We start from the raw sequence: 22,415 nt of genomic DNA on the forward strand, positions 1-22,415 counted from the left end.
TCAGCTTCAGAATGCATAAAGCAATCTGAATTTTCCAGTGATCACCAAAGGCTTCTGCATCAGCATTGACACTCTCCACCCTCTTTGGTTTATGCTTCTGTGCTGCATTCCGTGCTTCCTCCTTATAAATCTCAGATTTATTAGAGATTGCACTAGAACGATCAGCACCAAGCTGTGCTTCTTCCTCGTCTACCAGCTCAATATCTTTCCTTCCAACTTTTGTTTTGTAAATTACAGTGTAGTTTACAAAAGCAAAAGTGAAACGAAAGATATTGAGCTGGTAGAGGAAGAACAGACACAGATTGGTGTTGAATCTTCTAGTGAAACCTCCAATAAATCTGAGAATTATAAGGAGGAAGCACGGAATGCAACACAGAAGCATAAACCAAAGAGGGTAGAGAGTGTCAATGCAGAAGCCTTTGGTGATGACTGAAAAATTCAGATTGCTCTATGCATTTTGAAGCTGAACCACTAGAACATACGAAGAAAAGAGATACAGGCCATCAAAGTGTGTCATTGGAGAATAAGACAGGAGATTCAACTGTGCTGAAGATAGGAAATTCGGCTAAAGTTGTGATAAAACAAGACATGAAGGGAAGAAGGCATAAATATGGGTTTAACAACAACAAACGTGAGAAGGGAGAGAAGAAAAGGGTGGTGGATGATGAAACTGGCGACAAACATCAGCTGGATGAAGTCCTAAGGATGCCATGTACATGTGTATTTCTGAAGATATACTATTTATATTCCATCAAGCATACATTGACTGTTGATTACATGTAATAGACTTTTAAAAATATGGTTGCCCCAAATCATAATTCAAAAGCAAAACTACCAATCTTTCGGAGTCCTTTGGTTAATTTGTCTTGTCTCCTTCTGTGGTGGGGTTTTGTTGGGTTTTATGTTTTTGGAAGGTGGCACCTTGGGTGTCTTGTATCTGATCTCCTAAGTACCTCTCGTACTATTATCTTTTATTAATAATATTATACTTTTTCCTTCCAAAAAAAACTTATGACTGATCCTCTTTTGATTAATCCTATTTTGTATGTTGTTGTATGTTATTGTATAAAAGATCATGTGTTCTCCACTTGCCTCCACTCCTCCTCTTCCTCCTCTTCCTCCTCCTTCTCCTCCTTCTCCTCCTCCTCCTCCTTTGGACGCATCGGCTTTGCCGTCTACTATGAAGCGTACACGCAAAGCTTCACGTTTACGATCGTTGTCCACTAGACCACCTGGTGCTGAGAGACCAGTGGTGCTTGTTGATCATGCTACCGGGAAGGCCGACGGTCCCCACAGGAAGAAATTAAGAACATATCTGGGGATTGTGGCGCGTGATAAGGTGGACATCACCTACGAGAACTGGAAGGAGGTCCCTATTGCTCAGAAGGACCTGATTTGGGAGGATATTCAGGTATTTTTCTTTTCTTATTTGATTTTGTTTAATTAATAGCCAAAAAATACATTATTGTAACAAATAAACTTTATTTGATGTTGTCAGGCGGAATTTGATATCCCAGAGGCTTCTGACAGTAGAACGAAAAGGAAGTTACTACAGACCGTGAGGGAAAGATGGAGGCAGTTTAAATCAGATCTCACGAGGAAATGGGCCCTTGTAGCCGATCAGGACGGTGTCGAGGACACTGTCTGTGAGAAATACGACATCAGCAACGAAAAGTTGGCCCAGTTTTGCCAGACTCGCAGAGACCCTTCTTGGGAGGTATGTTCTTTGCCATTTAAGTTGTTTTTCATATTAAACATGATGTTGTTATACTTCATTCTACCCATTTCAAACATTATTGTTTAATTTTTTCAGGATGTGCGCAAGAAGGCACAAGCCATCTAGAAGCAGAATACTGCCCCCCACGTTTTGTCTTGTAGGGGTTATGATTATTTGGAGCAGAAGCTCCTGGCTGAGAAGACGAAGAAGAAGCTGGAGGAAGCTGAACAGTCAGGAAGCGTTGATGGCATCATCAACCCTTCATCCCCGGTCAGACGCCATGTGAAGTGGAAGATGGCCTGCACAAAGAAGACAGGGGAGATGACGACTGAGGTCGCAAAGGAAATCGCTGAGAAGATTGTAAGTCATTTTCAACTAACCATTACAATTATATTTCAATATTTTGAGAATGCCATGTATCACTGTGTGTTTTCTGTGTAGGATTCCTTTGAGGAGCAGGCCACACAAGGATCGTTCGTCCCCCATGGACGTCAGGATGATCTCGCCGTTGCTATTGGACATCCAGAGCACCCTGGACGTGTCCGTGCTGTTGGAGCCGATGTCACCATCAAGCAATACTTTGGATCGGCTCCACGGACGTCCCACAGCGCTTCCTCCCTACCTCTTGACAAATTGCAGCAACTAACCCAGCAAATCAGGGACCAGCTAAAGGAGTCCATCACAGAGAAAGTGACGAGGCAGGTCATGGCATCCTTCAGCCACATGCAGCCCCAGCTTCAGTCGCAGATGCAATCTCAGGGACTTGCAGTGTCTCCTGAGCCTCTAGTTGGTCCCTCCGGTCCTCGAGTGAGCACAAAGGGGAGTTGTGTTGATCCCTCAGGAAACGATCCTGAGACGGGTGACTCTGACAAGTGCGGCTTGTACATAGAAGCAGATCCTGCCCGCCTGGTTTCCATGGGAAGAGTTTATGAGGGATCCACTGTTGTTCATAACACTCCTTTGTTGCCTGGCCAAGTAAAGGTGAGTGTGGAGGAGGTTACAGATGCAGATGCTCCAGTTCCTGTACCCACTGATGAGGTTTCCTTAGTGGAGCAGGCACTTCACACCTTCCTTGCTTGGCCGACACATCTAGTGAAGTCTTTATCACAGCAGGTACTATTGTCCTTACTATATGTTTCTTCTTTTTAAATTAATTCATTAAGTGTGCCTCAAATTAGTCTATTTAACTTTGTTTCATGAACAGGTAGATGTGTCTCCGGCAAAACCACCTCCGAAGCCCGATCCGGAGGTCGATGATCCGCTTTATCTGATGACATTGACCATCCCACAGCTTTTCTTGAGGCCTTACCAGGTTAGATGGGATGCCACCGTGTTCGGGGTCTTTAATCCAGATTTCCCCCTCTACATAAAGCATGAAAACCTCTCCGAAATTGCACACGGTAGTCAATGTCTCAGTATATCAGTGTTATAGTTGTGGATTCTGTAAGTCATTATATATTACTTTTAATTACCTAAGTTATTGCTTTCAATTCATAAATATTTAACTTTGACTTAACATAAACATGCATCTAACTGAAACATGTATGCGAGTGGGGAATTCTGATATCTATGGATTCCTTGAGCCACAGTCCATTCAGAGGTCTGGGCAATCGCAATTTGAGTCTGAAAGTTACATAAAGAGTTGGATGCAGAGTTCACAATGCGATGTCTATCTTGGAGCCTACCTAAATGGGTAAGTCACAAAATAACTAAATTTAATTAATGTTTACTAATGTACTAACTCATTTTAGGTTCCACTGCAGCGGACACTAGCAGATGGTGGTCATCCTGCCCAAAGAACACCTAGTTGTCTGGTTTTGTTCATTGCATAACAGGCCAGACAACTACCTAAAGGGGATTATTAATAGGTTAGTGTTCTTTTCAATACATTTGCATTGTAATACCTCAACGTACAACACCAATTTTTAATTGTTACTCATCTGGAACAGTGCTTTAAAAGGTCTTGATGATGCTCCACAATCTAAATCAAAGGCTTCTGCTAGGTGGATTGTCGTCAAGGTACTTCCACTTATACATATTTCTTTATGTGTCTGTACACTAGTTGTTTAATTAATATCCAAATTTCATTATGTATTTAGTGTAATAGACAAAAAGGAAGTTCTGAGTGTGGCTACTATGTGATGCACTGGATGTCCACCATCATTTTAGGAACTTTTAGGAATAATTGGGAAGCGGTAAGTTTATTTCAAACAAAATCGATTTATTTATAATTTGTATTACATTATTAACTTATTATGATTTATTTCATCATGCTGTATTTTAACGATACGATCCTAGACCATTGGAGCCAGAGAGATTAAAGGCATTGCGGATCCAGTGGACACAGTTTTATCTCCAAGTTAGAGATCAGGCCTAGGATTTAGGGACAATGGTTTTTTCCTTATTTTACTTTGGTTTAACATTTTTGACATTTTCTATGTAATATGAACATTGAATTCATTTGATGATTGTTGTTTATGATAAATCAATTATTTGATATTTATTATCATTAAAACTTCTTGAAAGCAGAATAAAATGTTTATTTGTTGTGAATTGGGCTTGAAATTGCATTTGACAGGTACAATTTTGGGTTTACTGTAAAAACAGAAAATATATATAAAAAAAAACTTGAAAACAACATCGGTTATTAACAAAAACCGATGTTAATATCATAAACAACATCGGTTATTAACAAAAACCGATGTTAATATCATAAACAACATCGGTTATTTACAAAAACCGATGTCGACATGAACCTTAACATCGGTTGTAATAGAAAACTGATGTTAATGTTTGTAAATTAACATCGATTATGTGTGTATAACCGATGTCAGCGTTTGTATTTTAACATCGATCATATGTAGATAACCGATGTTAACTCTTGTACATTAACATCGGTTAGTTATAAATAACCGATGTGAACATTTGAATATTAACATCGGTTATCTACACATAGCCAATGTTATACACAAAGAACTACACCAAATAAGTGTATGCATCATCAACGTTGACATCGGTTTTCTAGCAAAACCGATGTTAATGGAATATATTAACATCAATTATTGTAGGAAACCGATGTTAATATATTACATTAACATCGATGTAGAAAACTGATGTTAATATGTTATATTAACATCGGTTTTACTGCAAAACCGATGTCAACGTTCATCTTGCATACATTTTTTTTGCTGTTGTTCATTGTGTTTAACAACGGGTATTTAGAGAACCGATGTTGTCATATATATATTAACATCGGTTCTACAAAATCGATGTTAACATTGATACATTCAACATCAGCACTCTCAACATCGATTTTAGAACCGATGTAAAATGTTCTAAATAACCGGTGTTAAAAGTGTATTTTCTAATAGTGAGTGCACCATAAGCCTGACATGGATATAATCAAGTGCCGAAATCCTTGAGATATGAAATAACATTTTGATATATCATAATGACTCAATCCATAAATATTAAAGGGGTACAAACAATTAATAGAATAAAAGGTCCTCAATTTGACCTAGGACGGACAAAATTAAAAATAACACTTCATTTGATTAATACTCTAAACTTAGTCGTATGTCGGAACATAAACCTATAACTTTTGTCCTTCTAACAATTTTTTTTAATGTGTTCCTTAGTTTTAATATCTGCTTGCAGTAACATTGACTTTCAGTCATTAAAAAGTTTGTAAGATTTTGTTTTTGTAACTATACATATCACTTTGTCAGACTTCTACATGCAAATTATTTCGTGAAGCTTATTTTGTCTTTTTGCAAAAACATGTGATTCAATGATGCCTTTATTATTAAATGATGAATGAATACGACCAGGAAAATTTTATATACCATATAATGTTCTAAAATGATATGCTTCGTAAGTAAATGATAATAGAAGAAGAGAATTCAAAGCTCCTTTGCCAATTGTCATTAAGATTGAAAAAAAAAAAAAAACAACTATATGATAACTACAGCTAGCAGGCTTGCAGTATATCATTGACTTGCACTCATTAAAAAATATGAACGATTTAATTTTTTTATAGCAATATGAATTGTATATCAAACTTATACATAGAAATTATTTAGGGTCTTTGAAAGAAGAAGACAAAGCTTGGGATTCAAGTGACGCCTTTATTATAAAATTGTGTATGAATTACCCTATAGGGCGCAGTGCAAGACGGCCAGGAAATTTTCTATGCATTTTCGTCATGTTCTAGATGATGTATGAAAAACAGATATATTCTTTACACACAGTCACCTAAAATTAGTTATAACATCCAGTCTCAGCCCATTCACTTCTTTTAATTTAGAAATCGTTCTTTAAATAAAGATTAATCTAAAACTAAAATTTCACTTTTGTCTGAAAGCTTCATAATCTAAAACCAATCAAAACAGTTTCAAATCTATATGCCTGAATATACTTTTTAAATTTCTTCTGCTTTCAGATTTTGGTTTTTCATTAATCAAATAAAAGATTCAAAGCTTGTTCTTAAAACTAAATAATTAAAATCAATTAAAATAAAATGGGTCACCGTGATCGTTGAGTTTACGCATCTTGTGGATTTAATTTAGAAATATTTAATGCTTACGTACAGCTAGGTATAACTGGTTGCATCAACGGGGAACAAATTTAATTAATTTCATGTTAAAGTAAAGCAGTGTAGCTTGTACCTAAATAAATTAAATGGGCCAACAAGGTACAACATAATTAATAAATGATTAGATTTCTTAAAATATGTCAATAGAGATTTAATTTTTTTACTATACGTATAGCAAAAACTTTGTTAGAAAAAATAAATTTCGTTTCACTAATCTCTATATGTCGTGAGGGTTAATATATGACTTTTGTCTGTAAAAATATCTTTTAAAAAAATGGTTTATTTGGTTTAATTTAAACCATTGAATGGATCAACTTTTTTTTTTTTTACTGGTGGTAACCGTTTTTAATGTAATTTTTCAATACTCTATTTCTTAAAAAAAATTATTGAAAATACAAAAATTATAGGTCTCATGTTTTATCTAGTAAACCTCTCTTTTTATTTTATAATTTTCAATAAATTTTAGTTAAATTAATTTGGAGGTCCTTGAACTATTTGTCACTTTTAAAGTTTAATGTCAAGCGGGTAATGATAAAGTCATGGTCAACGAAAATGAAAAGTGATGTAAATAATTAATCAAAAGTAGTTAAGATTTTTTTTCGTTGATCATAAGAAAACATAATTCAATACAAGTATGCTAAAAACAATAGGTGAGAATTATTTTAATCTTTCCATTATAGCAATAGGAACAATGACGGATCTACGTTAATTAACATTATATATATATATATATATATATATATATATATATATATATATATAGGCCATAGATAATATAAATTTTTAAAAAGTAAGTTAAATTTTGATAAAAAAAAAATGAAACTTATATATGGTTCTGCAGCATATATGTTTGAATATCTGACATAACTTAATATGCTATAAATTTGTGTATGAGTATTGTCGCCACAACTTAAAATACTATAAATTTATGTATGATTACTGTCCTCACAACTTAACATTTTTTGATCCACCACTGAATAAGAAAACATTTTCCAAAATGAAAGTGTATGATCTCTAACATGGAACTCAAACCTTGACAGCCATATAGAGAATAATCTCTCATGACTCACTTCTCGTGAAATGCTTCATTATAGAGAAATATCTTATGTTTTTCGCCAAATAGGTGAAAAAATTCTAAACATTACAAATAATTGATGTTTTATTTCCTTTTTATTTGAAGAACTCTTTTCTGACCATGTCAATACAAAAATATTTCAGAACTTGTTTACTTCTATTCTAATAAAATAAATCCAATAATTAATTCAACAGATCTTTTGAATATGCATGGTACCCGCATTTGTTTAAATTCGTGGATAATTACTTATATTTTTTTTTATCTCTATCCATTAAGTGAGTACTGAATAATTATCTAACATATCACAAGTAATTTTTACAGGTATCTTTTCTCGTGGAGACGAGGATATATATCCAACCTAGCAACCTCCAACGAGGATGAGATATAAAATTTCATCTCATGTGTAATATTAATTTGTTGGGACGCGATGAAGAAGCACAAACTCATTCATTTCCCTGTCTTACGGTGTAACCATGCCTACGACTTATGATTATTCCAACGGACACCATTCATATTCATATGGAATAATTATAATATTAAAAGTTGTTTAACAAAGTCGGAGGCTCACCTACCAAAGAAGAAAAAGTCGTAGGTTCATCTCTAACCATGCATTTTGTACACCCCCCCAAAAAAATTAAAAACAAGTCTACCATATATGCATTCTCCTTTTCCTTTACTCTACCCGTGTAGCTCCACGCACGTGGGCTACTCCCCAAAACTTAACTCAGACGTGGATTATTATTATCATTATAAAGTAAGAATATATTCTTTAACAAACACATTCTCCCAAGTGTGTTTGGTAAGATCTGTGAGAAGTTAATTTATAAATTTTTTTATCAGTTTATTAGAAGTTATTTTAATTAAAATAAGTTGGTTTGATACATAAATTTATTTTATTAATTTATCTTTCATAAATTACTTCAAGTAACATATTTTCATAAAGTACTTGAAGTAATTTATGTAAAATAAACTAACATATAAGTTATTAATTTTTTTACTTTCTTAATTTTATCCTAACTAATTATTTGAAATTTTCTTTAATCTTATTCAATTTAATTTTTTTTACCTATTTTAACATTCTTCCAGACACTAGCTAGATGACATATTTATTTTTTTAGTTATTATGAAACATAAAATTCTATTTTTTTATTATTTTGTTTAATATTAAACTATTTATTTTAATGAATTCATATATTATTTATTTTTTATTTAAAATACTTCGTCACTAAACAAAAGTTGATTAAAAATAAAATTTTATAGAGAAAAGACTATTTTTATTTTTGGTTATAAAATAATATTAATAAAATTAAATATTAAAAAATTGATTTTAAACAATATAAATTATTTAATTTAATTATATTTTTTCCAAAAAAGGAAAGGAAAATTTTGATTTAAAATAATATTAGTTTATCAAAAATTTGATTTTGAACAATACTAGTAAAATCATCAAATCTTTACTCTTCTTTATAATACAAAATTATTGTTGTAGTTTTAAGATGACGAGTTATTAGATCAGCTAGCTTTGTTGCCACCACTTTTAAAATGATATCAATTACTCACTATTTATCAGGTAGCGTCGGACAGGTGAATGCTATTGATACTATTGGCTTTAACCAACGCAATGGTGATTCTAATTTGAAATTAGTGATGGTTCAGGCCAAGGCCAAAAAAATTAAGATTTTTTTTTTTGAATTTAGGAAAAAAATGACCTTTGCGTCAATATAGCGTTAGCTGTTAGCGTTGGGGTTTATGCTAGAGTTTGACCACTACAACGCACATTTCTTGTACTAGAGTACATGGTAGGGGAATGAGATGATTAAGCAATAAATATGAGCCTTAAACACTTAAAAGGAGTGTAAATAGTCCATCTTTAATTATATTGTTTTTTTTAAAATAATATCAGTTTCATGAGAGAGATTTTAATTGACGGTTTCCTAACTCAATTCCAATTTTTAATATCAATTCTTTGACTTGTAAGAACGATATTGTCTTGCTGATCAAACCTTCATTTTTTTTTTATTAACTTGACTTTCTGCCAGAGTGTGAGATACAACACCAGTATAACAACTGAATTTTCAACGAAGATAAACCTAAAACCGTAGAAACAGTAAACACCAGTGACTGTCTAACTCTATATATATACGACCCATAACCTTGCATTGGAAATAAGCACACAGAAACAAGTCTCTACATATGTGTGGAGTCCTTGTTGTTGTGGTGTGCCAGGAAAACAAATTCGATCAACAGTTCATTGATTAACATAACCACTAGGTGAACTTTGTCTCTGTAGCTTTAGTGTTATTAGTTGATAATTCAGAGAAAAGCTTCTATCCTACTATCTATTTGGATTCGCCACTTCATCAACATGAAGCTTTCCGTGTTCTGGTTTGCATGGGCTTTTGCTCTTCTAGTTTCCATGGCTTCTGCTGCTACAGTAGAACACACTTTCATTGTAATGGCTAATCTTTTACTTCTTTACTCTACTTGCTAGCTCTGGGTTGTGTTTCTTTTTTTCTTTCTTCTTTCTTTATTTACAAATGAATTTGTCTAACTTAAGTAAAGTTAAAGTTAAACAATCTTATCCATGTTTTAATTACAGAAAAATCTTATATAAGTTGCAGTCACTCAAAAAATCTTTATTCTACAGATAATCACAGAAAAATACGACTGATATAGTTGCAATTACAGTCACAATGTTCTTGCGGACGTTGCAGCTGTATTTTCAGTTGTGGACAACAATTTTAAAATCTTAAATTTTTGGTATAATTGATATATACAATCAATCATTTTGAAGTTTATAAAGGAATTGCATTAATTATTGTGCTATTAAAACCCAGTAAGAAAAAAAAAAGAAAAAAATATAAATATGTTAGGTAACATAATAAATTGAAAGAAAATCTGAAAAAGAAAAAGACTATTAATTAGATTTTTTAAATGTTAAAAAATCAATGCTATTTTTTTATTTGTATTGACCGGTCGCCCTTACACAGTCATGAATTAATTATTTTGTAATCAGTATGACTGTTATTTAACCTTTTTTTTGAAATCTCAGTATGAGCTTATTAATCCTTATCCAACACATTACTCAACAACTCTGCCACCTACCTAATTAACCACTTGCAATAAGATATTAATGTTGGCTCTTTCACGTCCATACTGTATGCTGTAAGCCTGTACAACATACTAGTAAGAAACTAATATAAAATTATGCATGATTCTAATTTCTGCACAAATACTTAATTTAATATGGATAAATGTCAATTTGTTGAAATTTCATGTGCTGCTGCAGGTTCAAAACAAGGCTGTCACACGCTTGTGCAAAGAGCGAGTGATTGTCACAGTTAATGGACTTTATCCTGGACCAAGGATAGATGTCAGAGAAGGGGACGCTGTGATTGTTCACGTAATCAACAAGTCACCCTACAATATCACTATTCATTGGTAAACATTTTGGATAATTTTAATCAATTTTGTTACTTGAATATCAAATAATTTATACTACATGAAATTATTTTTATTCCTCACTTGGGGCTGTAGCATTTTGCTCTAGGAATATTTGAGCACAAATTGGATTTTAGAAGAGCCAAAATATCTCTTCAATTTTTCTCTCCTATTCCATTTGTGCAGTGAATCAATAGTTCATTCAATACTTGAGGGGAGTGATAATTAATTTTAGTAAAGTAAAATGACAATAAAATTTTTATTTATTCTTCCAACAATTAGAGACACTATTGAGATTTTTGTCACCTGGTTCACCATGATGGGGGTACTTGTTTTTTTTTCCCCTTCCGGAAAGAATGAAATGCATAGGGGACCATCCTTTTGTTGTGTTGGGGCATGCTCCTCAGATTTACGGATTCGCAGGGGCCTCAGGCCCTACTTAGATGACTGACAATGACAAAGGCTTGCGAAACTAAGTAGGCCTTTTGAATAAATTGAATCTTTAGTAGATTAGTCTTTCTATTATAAAATAGGGTATAGGTATTATTCTTTTCTTCTAAAAAAATAAGAAATTTTCATGGTAAGCATTAGTACAAATGAAATTAATAAAATTATCTGTGAACACATTAAACAATATAATATAAAAGTCAAAATTGTAAATACGAGAAGTTAATCCTATATTTTATATGTTATTACTTTATTTCTCCACAAGGACAAATATGATCATGTTTATATCTTTAATGTCGTGACAAGATGATTTTTGGAGAGGCTAATGTCTCATTAGAAATTTTTTTAGAACTATACGCCTTAATCATTGTAGATGAAGCAGAAGATTTGTTCGTAGAAAAAAAATTTAACTAATTATTGAGTTTCTTGCCTAAGGTGGTTTGCTCTGGTGCCTTTGTTCCCATCCTATGGCCCCATTCTAATTTCAACAATTTGAGTATTCGGTGTGTGATGAAATGTCTGTGGTCTTTCTTTGCTGCTCGGTCGCCTGAACGTCGTTTTCAATTATATGAATTATGTAGCATTGAAATATTGTCCATTTTTCATATTTTTTTCAGCCTTGCAGATTTTTATTTCATCTCACCGTTTGTTTCTTTTATTAGTTCTATTGTCACTAAGCTATGGATTGCCTTTTTTATCATTAACAAAATTATTTGTGGATATATTTATATGCTATTTGACACCTAATAAGATTAAAAAAAAATAGAGAAAAAAGAGAGTGCTAGCTATGCATTCTCTACCACAATCTTTATAACTTATATTTTATTTTTGATTAAAATTTATTAAAAATTATTAAATTAAGAGAGTAGAGCAACTCATTAAGTAAGAACTAAAAGTGTGACTCATCAATTTATGATATTTAATAAATTTTAAAAAATAACAATAAAGAGTGTGTTGCTAGTAATTTTTGTGGAAAAAGATAAAGTATAATAGATTATATGATATTAAAGAAAGAGATAGATAAAAGTAATATATATTCACAGGTATTTCTAACTAAGAAGTGTTTAAATATAATTATTCTTATTCTTATTTGCTTGGAAGATGTGCTTAGAGAAGTTAAAAAGTCAAAAGTGGTCCCTGAAGACTTCATGAAAGATGGGCGGAGATCGAGTGCGTCCAAAGAGATATATTTTCTTAGCTGTTGACAAAATTTTCCACTTAATTTCATAATTATTTATTGGTCAATGCAACATGTTTTTTACTATTATTATTATTTAAGATATAAATTGTATAATAGTATCCAAAAAAAGATAAATTGTATAATTCTCACAAGTTAGTTGTGAAACATAAATAACCTCCAACTATTACATAATAGTGTTAGCATTGACGATTAGTACGTTGTTCAAGTCAATTTCTTCTCCTGATCGACTAAACTCAATTTTCTCTAATGTAAATATAGGCATGGAGTATTCCAGCTCTTTAGTGCATGGGCAGATGGTCCTGAATATATAACCCAATGCAATATTCGTCCCCAAAAGAGTTACACTTATAAATTCAATGTGATACAACAAGAAGGGACATTGTGGTGGCATGCACACTCAGGAGTTTTACGTGCCACGGTTCATGGTGCTTTTATCATTCACCCTCGTTCGGGTCTGTTTCCTTTTCCTAAACCCTACAAGCAAGTACCAATAATATTAGGTAAAGTGCAAATCTTTTATTAATATAATTATAAAATTTGTAATTACATGAAAATAAATTCCATGACAAGAAAATGATTTCTTTTGTTTTTTTATTTATTTAAAATACAGGTGATTGGTATGACGGTAATGTTGTGGATATTTATCAGCAAGTACTGCTTCTCGGGGATGTAAGACCATCTGCTGCCTACACCATCAATGGTTTGCCTGGTGATCTCTACAATTGCTCTAGAAATCGTATGTTCCTATCTTTACCTTCTAATATATGCCAAGCATAAAATTATTCTTACAAATTACCCACTTAAAATTCAAATGCAAACATGAGTTGAACTCATAGCTTCAAAATTTTAAATTGAGGTTTAGTTATGCTTGTTCATTTATGACAAATAGTGGGCCATGTTTCAAATAATGCCATGTTATTATAATGGCAGCCGTATTTTTCTACAATTTTTATAAGTACAACTGAGCTGTAAAAAAAAAAAATTGCAACTATGACTGCACGCAAATGCAACTAACCCATGTGAGTTTAATTATAATAGTAATACAGATTGAGATTTTAAATTGTAATTGTAATTGCAATCCTTAATATTGTTGAAAATTGATGACAACTAATGCTACTACAATTATAACTACAATATACAATATAGTAAAACCCTAAACTTGAAAAAATTATTAAGTAGCCCACAATCACTAATTGTCTATGATTTCAATCAATATCTATATGACATATATATAAGTTTCATTAATTTTAAAAGATTATATATCATCTAATGAATGATTAGAAACTTTCAAAACCTTAATACATATTTGTCAAAAATTATGATTGCAACCCTTTTTCAAAACCATAATTATGGTTGTGAAGATCAATTTAAAACTTTGACATCTAATTTTTATGATTTTAAATTACAGTCGCCAATATGATAAGTCAAAAAATCTTTAAATTTTGGATGATTATAAAAAAAAAAAGATTCTTAACGTCGCAATCACAATTATAATAATTTAAAACCATGCTAACATCTAAACTAATTCAAACTTGCCCATCTATATATCTTTACATGTGCATGATTAATTTTTTTAATACACTTCAGAGATGTTCAAGCTAAAGGTAAGGCCAGGGAAGACCTACTTGCTAAGAATGATCAACGCTGCATTCAATAATAACCTTTTCGTCAAGATAGCCAACCACAGCTTCACAGTCGTTGCCATGGACGCTTCCTACATCGAACCCTATGCAACCGACATCATCACCATTGCCCCTGGCCAAAGTGCTGACGTGCTCTTCAAAGCCAACCAACCCATAGGCTCATATTACATGGCAGCCTCTCCTTACGTTGTGGGCCAGCCAGAAGTGCTATTCGACACCACGACAACTCGCGGCATTGTCGTTTACGAAGGCTACAAGACATCATCAAAAAATTATTCAAAGCCCATTGTGCCAATACTCCCACACTTCAACGACACCCCAATTGCTCACAAATTTTTTAGCAACATCACGAGCTTGATGGGGGCCCCACATTGGGTCCCGGTCCCACTTGAGGTGGATGAGCACATGTTCATCACCATTAACATAAACCTTGAAAGGTGTCCCAAGAATGGCACGTGTCAAGGTGTGTTTGGACAGAAATTCTCCGCAAGCATGAACAACGAATCATTTGTGCACCCCGTTGGAAAAGGATACTCTATGTTGGAAGCATCGTTTTACAATGTGAGTGGTGTGTATACTACTGATTTCCCTGACAAGCCTCCAATCATATTCGATTTCACGGACCCCAAAATTGCTTTGGATACCAAGTATTTGTTTACGCCGCCAAAATCGACCAAGGTGAAGAAACTCAAGTTCAATTCCACCGTGGAGGTTGTGTTTCAAAATACCCAAATTATGAACGCGCAAAGCCACCCCATGCACCTTCATGGTTTTAGTTTCCATGTTTTGGCTCAAGATTTTGGGAATTTCGATTACACCAAAGATAAACACAAGTTTAATTTGGTGAACCCAATATTTCGCAACACGATTGCTGTGCCAGCGGGAGGATGGGCTGTTATCAGATTCCAAGCAAACAATCCAGGTTTATAAAATTTGTGATCTATCTTCATTATTTATGTGACATTAATTAGATATTTAATTTGCTTATCTTAGAATTTGATTGAGATATACTAGTAGTAGTAGTATAGCACACTAATTAATATCTTCAATTTTTGTTTATAGGGATGTGGTTTGTGCATTGCCATGTGGATGATCATCAGCTATGGGGACTAGACATGGTTTTCGAGGTTGAAAATGGACCAACTCCTTCAACTTCTCTACCTCCACCACCTGCTGATCTACCTAAATGTTAGCTATATATATGTGCCTGCAGAATGCAATCACAAATCACAAGTCAATACCAATTTCCTCCTCCTTTTCTTTTTTCAATGCACTTAATAAGCCAATTTTTTTTAATTTCAAGCAGTAAATAATAGCTTCACTTAAACACAACATCAAGCAAGATAAGTAAACCAGAATTATTTGTAAAATCTTGCTATAATTAATTAATAAAAGTACCTTACTGCTAAGCTTACTCTCTCCTCTACCAACTCTCCTCCTTGTACTACTATTTGTTTTTATTTAATAATAATAATAATTTCATCTAGTGAAAGTGTATGCTTCATATTTTGGAGAAATAAAAAAATAATAGTTATCTACGTCAGCTTAAACTTTTTTGTAACCAGAAATACTTGCTTGTCTAGCTATAATATATGCCTCAGTTGCGTAAGAATCACAATATTATTAAAAGTCATATTGTTTTATAATAAATTATAAATTAGGCTGTGTAAAATCTGATTGGAAAAAAAAAATCAAACCAAACCCATTCCAAATTAATTTAATTAGTTTGGTTTTTAAACTAAATTTGAAAACTGAGATTATCGAGCTGATTTTAAAAATATTTTAGATTGAACTATTTTGAACTAATTTTAAACCAATTTTAAGAATTGAATCACTTTCGAATTAATTTTTAAACTTTTTTTTATAAAAAAAATTGGTTTAAGAAAAAAACATTGATTATTAAGTAAAACAAACCGGTTTTAAAACCAATTCTAACAGAACTTATATAAAAGTAGTTTAGTTTTATTTAATCGAACTGGCTCGGTTCGGTGCAGTTTACGAATGATTCGATTCGAACTAATTTATAAGCATGCCCCTAATTATAATCAATATAAAGTATTGCTTCCTGTTTTTGTTAGCCCCATGCTGATTTATTTTACTCTTGAGAAAAATTATCAACTGAAATTTGAAAAAATGACTCTATCCCAAAACATGCCCAATTAATCAAACCAACTTTAAGTTCAATCTTGCTTTGCCTGTATTTTTAATTTCAAAATGGGTAGTCATTTTGTCACAAATTGAAGTAGAAATATTAATAACTGTGCGCGTGTTTGGTTTTTCGGTGACTTGCTGGATTACAAAGCTCAAGATTGTTAACAACTACTCACAACTTGAATGAATAGAATTGTATATTGATCAAAAAGCTTATGTGTTACAGAAAAGACCTTGCTTATATATCAAGTGAAAAGTAACTACTCTTGGTTATGAGAAAACAAACTCAACCAATTTTCTAACTAACTTTTAGTTTACAACCTATTTTAAACTTTGAATTATTCCTAACACTCCTCCTTAATTCAAAGTTACATTTACACAAACAATTCCAATGGAATCTCTTAAACATCTAAACCTTTCTAGCTTCAAAACCTTAGTAAGTTTGTTTGCAAGTTGAATTTCAGTTTTGCAATGTTCAATCTTCAGTTTCTCATTGCTGACTTGTTCTCTTAGCAAGTGAAACTTTGTTTCTTTGTGTTTACTTCTTCCATGAGAAGTCGGATGCTTTGCTAAATCAATGGCCGGTTTATTGCCTACCAACAGCTTCACTTTACATGACTTTTCCAGTTGCAATTCCTTCATCAGGGCATCCAGGCATGCTACTTGCCATGCAACTTCTGAGGCTGCAATATACTCAGCTTCACAGGATGACAACGCTAACACTGGTTCCTTGGTGGAGGACCAAGAAACTGGAGCTCCTCCATAAAAGAAGATGTATCTTGCAGTGCTTTTTCTGTCATTTTTATCTCCACACCAGTCGGAGTCAGAATATCCAATCAATTCGGGTCCTGTGTCAACTTCACCCTTTGGAAATAGAATTCCGAAATTGATTGTCCCTTGAACATATCTCATAATTCTCTTAGCAGCTAGCAAGTGAGACTGCCTTGGTTCTTGCATGAATCTACTGATTAGCCCAACACTAAAGTTTAAATCAAGCCTTGTGTTACATAAGTACCTCAAGCAACCAACTATCTTTTTGTAGTGAGTAGGATCAGCTAGTTCTTCATTTGTTTCCTTCTCTAACACAAGTCCAACCTCTGTTGGTGTTCTTGCTGGATTGCTTTGTTGCATATTGAACTTCTTTAGTAGATCCTGTGCATACTTGGACTGATACATTACTGTACCATACTGAGTCATTCTAAACTCCATTCCAAGGAAATAGGAGAGGAGTCTCAGATCACTCATCTCAAATTCATTCATCATTTGACTTTTGAATACAACAATTGCTTCCTCATTGTTTCCAGTAATCAAAAGGTCATCAACATATAGGCATACAATCAATGTTTATGATTTACTGTCTTGTAGACATCTCACATAAACTCCATGTTCTGAGGTGCATTTCTTGAAACCAATCTGTGACTGGAAGCTATCAATTTTCCTATTCCAAGCTCTTGGAGCCTGTTTAAGGCCATACAAAGCCTTCTTCAGCTTGTACAGTTTGTCTTCTTCACCTTTAACTACAAATTCATGTGGGTGAAACACATAAACCTCTTCTTCCAATGGAACATTGAGGAAGGCATACTTTACGTCTAGTTGATGCATGGACCAGTTAGCATTAGTTGCAATGGCTACAACAAATCTGACTGTTTCAATTCTAGCTACTGGTGCATAGACTTCACTATAATTGATTCCTGCTTTTTGCAAAAAACCTTTTACTATAAGTCTGGCCTTGTGTTTTACCACTTCTCCCTTTGGGTTAACTTTCACATTATAGACCCATTTTAGTGCTACAGGCTTCTTATTTGAAGGAGGATCCACCAATTCTCAAGTTTGATTCTTTTCTTTAGAGTTAAGCTCGTCCTTCATAGCTTTCAGCCACTTCTCGATCATTAGTCACTGCTTTGTCAAATTCAATAGGTTCAGCTTCTGCTATGAGTGCAAAATGAACCAATTCTCCTTCTCAGTTGACTTCTGAATCTTGAAACAGCTCATAGTCCCTCAAAGGTAATGGCAGTTGACTTGTCCTTGATGATCTTCTTATGCCTGGAACTTTGTTAACTGTTGGTGCAGCTGAAGGTGTTTTTTCTTCTAATAGTATCCTGGACTGACTTTCACTAGAGGTTGAATTCCAATTCCAGCTTCCCTTTTCATCACATATAACATCCCTGCTAATGGACACTTGGCCACTTCCTGGATCATACAACTTGTAGCCTCTAGTTGAGTGATAACCAATTAGAATATGTGGCATGCCTTTATCATCAAGCTTCCTCCTTAACTGATCAGGAACATGTTTGTAACAAATTGACCCAAATATCCTTAGATGAGTAACACTTGGTTTGGCTCCAGTCCATGCTTCTTCTGGCGAAATATCTATCAATCTCTTAGTGGGAGATCTGTTTAATATGTATGTAGCAGTTGATACAGCTTCTCCCCACAAGAAACTTGGCAAGTTTTTGCTTTTAAGCATGCATCTCACCATGTTCAGTAGAGTTTTGTTCCTTCTCTCAGCTGTACCATTGTGTTGAGGTGTGTAAGGTGGTGTAACTTCATGAATTAACCCATCACTTTCGCAGAATTCCTTGAATTCATTTGACACATACTCACCCCCACCATCAGTTCTTAGAATCTTAATCATTTTTCCACTTTGCTTTTCAACTAAGCACTTGAATTTCTTAAAGACATCTAGGACTTCATGTTTCCTTTTAATCAGATAAATCCAAATCTTCCTAGTCAAATCATCAATGAATGAGATGACATACCTACTTTCTCCGGGAGTTTCTATCTGTATAGGGCCACAAACATCAAAATTGATGACCCCTAGCTTCTCAGTTGCTTTGGTAGGAAAAAATTTGCTGAAGTTTCCTCTGGTCTGCTTGCATTCAATACACTCTTTGCACACCTCATTAGGGACTACAATATGGGGTAATCCTTCAACCATTTTGTGGCTTGTAAGTAGGTGCAGGTCCTTGAAGTTGAGGTGACCAAACCTGAGGTGCCACAGCTATTCCTCCTTATTCTTCGAGGTTGCAAAGCACTGGTGCTTTAGAATGTTCATCCCAATTTGAAACGTCCTGTTCTGAGACAAATTTGCTTGAATGACAAGTTTCTGATTTCTGTCAAATACCTTGAGGCAATTGTCCTCCATTGTCATTACAAATCCCTTTTGCAGTAGTTGCCCAAGACTCAACAGGTTTGTCTTCAGGCCAAACACATATAGAACCTCCTCAATGATTGTTTCTTTTCCATTTGTGTCTCTGAAAGCCACTCTACCAATGCCTTCTACAGTGAGGCTGTTATCATCTGCAAAATGAACTTTGCTCTTTGATGAGTCATCGAAACGGATGAACCATTCCTTTCTCCCTGTCATATGAGTGGAACAGCCAGAATCCAAGTACCAAGAAATGTCATTGGAGGATTCATTGCTTGTGGTTGCCATAAGCATTACAACCTCAGAATCTGATCCTTCATCTTGTGCCAAGTTTGCCTGATTATTAGGCTTATTCTTAGCGTCCTCTCCTTGCCAGCATTCCCGTGCATAATGACCAAGCTTTTGATAGTTGTGACATCTCACTTTCCTCTTGTCAAACTTCCATTCCTTGCTGCCAATGGAGCTATCATTTCGCTTTTGTGATAGATCATTTTTCTTTCCTTTAGAGGATTCACTACCTGCATTAGATCCTTGATCTTGGTGTTTCTGATTGCTGCATGACTTATTTCCTTTCCATAGTCCTTTTCCTTTTCCTTTGTAAGTGGATCGTGCCTGAAGTGCCTGTTCTTGATTGGATCTTCTCTCATTGATCCTCATTTCATGTGCCTCAAGAGAGTGTTGCAATTCTTCAATCTCCATGATGTCTAAGTTCCTTGACTCTTCAATTACAATAGCCACACGATCTAATCGTGGTGGTAAAGTCCTCAAGATCTTGTCTACCACTTGTTCATCGGAGATCTTGTCTTTACATGACCTCATGGCATTGACCAATTCTTGAATCCTATCAAAATAATCTGTAATCGATTCTTTCTCTTCCATGCAAAGTAGTTCATATCGCCTCCTCAGAGTTTGCAGTTTCACTTTCTTGTTCTTTTCTCCATCACCATACGTTTTAATCAAAATCTCCCATGCTTCCTTAGAGGTAGAGGCCTTCAAGATCTTGTTGAAAATCTTTGAGTTCACACATTGGTAGATGAGAAATCAAGCTTTGCAATCAAGTTTTTGTTGCTGTTTAAGGGCCAATTTCTGTTCTTCAGTGGCATTCTTTCTAGGATCTTGAAACCCAATTGTCACCACTTCGAATACATCTCAGAAGCCAAAAACTGCCAGCATCTTGACTTTCCAATCGTCAAGCAATTTTCCATCGAAAACAGGTAAGGATCCTTGAATGATACTGCTTGAGCCAACTATGTTGCACCTTGATCCTTCTTCACCTTCCTATACACTGTTGCTATCTCAGAGGTTCCTCTACACACGTTCTTGAACACCAAGAACTCCACTCAGCCACCACAGTCACATATATGATGGTGAAAAATGATGAAGAATCACTCACAAATCACAATTCTCACATAAAGACTCTCAAGAAGAAAGGATTTCTCTTGGTTTTTTTGGTGTCAACAGAAACTTGCTCTGTTTTTTTTTCTAATCTTCACAGGTCAGGTTCATATAAGCTCTGGATACCATGTTAACAACTACTCACAGCTTGAATGAATAGAATTGTATATTGATCAAAAAGCTTATGTGTAACAGAAAAGACCTTGCTTATATAGCAAGTGAAAAGTAACTACTCTTGGTTATGAGAAAACAAACTCAACCAATTTTCTAACTAACTTTCAGTTTACAACCTATTTTAAACTTTGAATTATTCCTAACAAAGATTATGCATAAGTATAGTCGTTGTTTCTCCAACTAGTTTCATATTACCCCATCAATGATCCAAACACATGCATATTATAACATAAAGATCATGCAAATTAATAATCATAAGAAAATGATGTGTGGAAAATCAAACTTCTGAAGGACGACAGAAGAGTCGATATAGAAAAACCTACCTATAAGGGTTGGTTCCTGGCGGGAAGTGCGACAGCACATGCTAAAAGAGACCAAAAAATTTAAAACAAATTTATAGTCATGTAAATTTTTTTATATTATTTAAGTTATTTTTATAATTAAATTAAAGTTATTATTTTATTTTATGTCTCTTTTTTTTAAATTAAAAAATGACATGTGCTTAAAAAGTATTATTATGTTAGTTATTAGTTTCTTTTTTATGTATTATCTCCATAATTTTATACCAAATGAATTTTTAGTTTATTGTAACATATCAATATGTAATTGATTTATGATAATAGACTTAAAATATTTCTTTTTTAATAAAATAAGAAATAAACAAAAACTCAAATTATAAATGAAAAAAAACTAAGTATTAGTATATTCATAAAGAATAAAAATATGAAATATTTAATATAAAATTATATTTTGTTTATAATAGACATTAATGATCAAACTAAAAAACATGCTCTCTGTGAAAGACAAAATATAAAATTAAATAAATTATAAATATATAAGTAAATTAAAATGATAAAGAACGTGATGGATTTCTCACATCTTTAGCCAAATCTGTAAAACTTAATTGGGATGGAGATGGATTTAAAAAATATAAATCTACACTTTTTAAAATGTGAATCTAACCTATATATTCATGTTATATAATTATTTTAAGAATAAATTGAATTATAAATTATAACATGAGAGTAAATTGAAAAAAAAAATGTGATACATCATTCTAAGATTTATTAAAGCTATGTTATTCGTTTAATGTAAGAAAACATATAATTTCAATGAAACTATATTTCTACTTTTTTATATAATATACATTTATATTTTAGAACACTTAAATATAAAAGATCCAGATTAATTTTTCACCATGGACTCATGAAATCTTAGTACCAGCCCTACTACATATATATATATATATATATACACACACCATAGATAAGTTTTTCTAAAGAGTGTGTTTGGTAAGACTTTTGATTACAAATATGATCTATTGTTAGATGAAAATTAACCAAATATTAACTCAAAATTGTATTTTTCTTATATATTTTTCTTTATTAGTATTTTTCTTTTTCACTCCTTTGTACATAAAAAAGGTCCT

At 33.3% G+C, this 22,415-nt stretch overlaps 2 protein-coding genes across 2 annotated transcripts; one reads left to right on the forward strand and one right to left on the reverse strand.

The window, feature by feature from the left end:
• Positions 1-9,534: 9,534 nt before the first annotated feature.
• Positions 9,535-15,527, forward strand: LOC100799343 (laccase-7). Its single transcript, XM_003552167.5, has 6 exons — positions 9,535-9,838; positions 10,676-10,827; positions 12,734-12,975; positions 13,086-13,211; positions 14,063-15,040; positions 15,181-15,527. The coding sequence occupies exons 1-6, from the start codon at positions 9,752-9,754 to the stop codon at positions 15,309-15,311; spliced, it is 1,716 nt and encodes a 571-aa protein (XP_003552215.1). The 5' UTR covers positions 9,535-9,751; the 3' UTR covers positions 15,312-15,527.
• A 3,743-nt stretch (positions 15,528-19,270) lies between these two features.
• On the reverse strand, positions 19,271-20,236 carry LOC102659495 (uncharacterized). The gene has a single exon (XM_006603458.1). It carries the CDS (start codon positions 20,234-20,236, stop codon positions 19,271-19,273), a length of 966 nt encoding a protein of 321 aa, XP_006603521.1.
• Between the last annotated feature and the right edge of the window lie 2,179 nt (positions 20,237-22,415).

The sequence above is a fragment of the Glycine max genome, chromosome 18, assembly GCF_000004515.6.
Source record: "Glycine max cultivar Williams 82 chromosome 18, Glycine_max_v4.0, whole genome shotgun sequence".
NCBI lineage: Eukaryota > Viridiplantae > Streptophyta > Magnoliopsida > Fabales > Fabaceae > Glycine > Glycine max.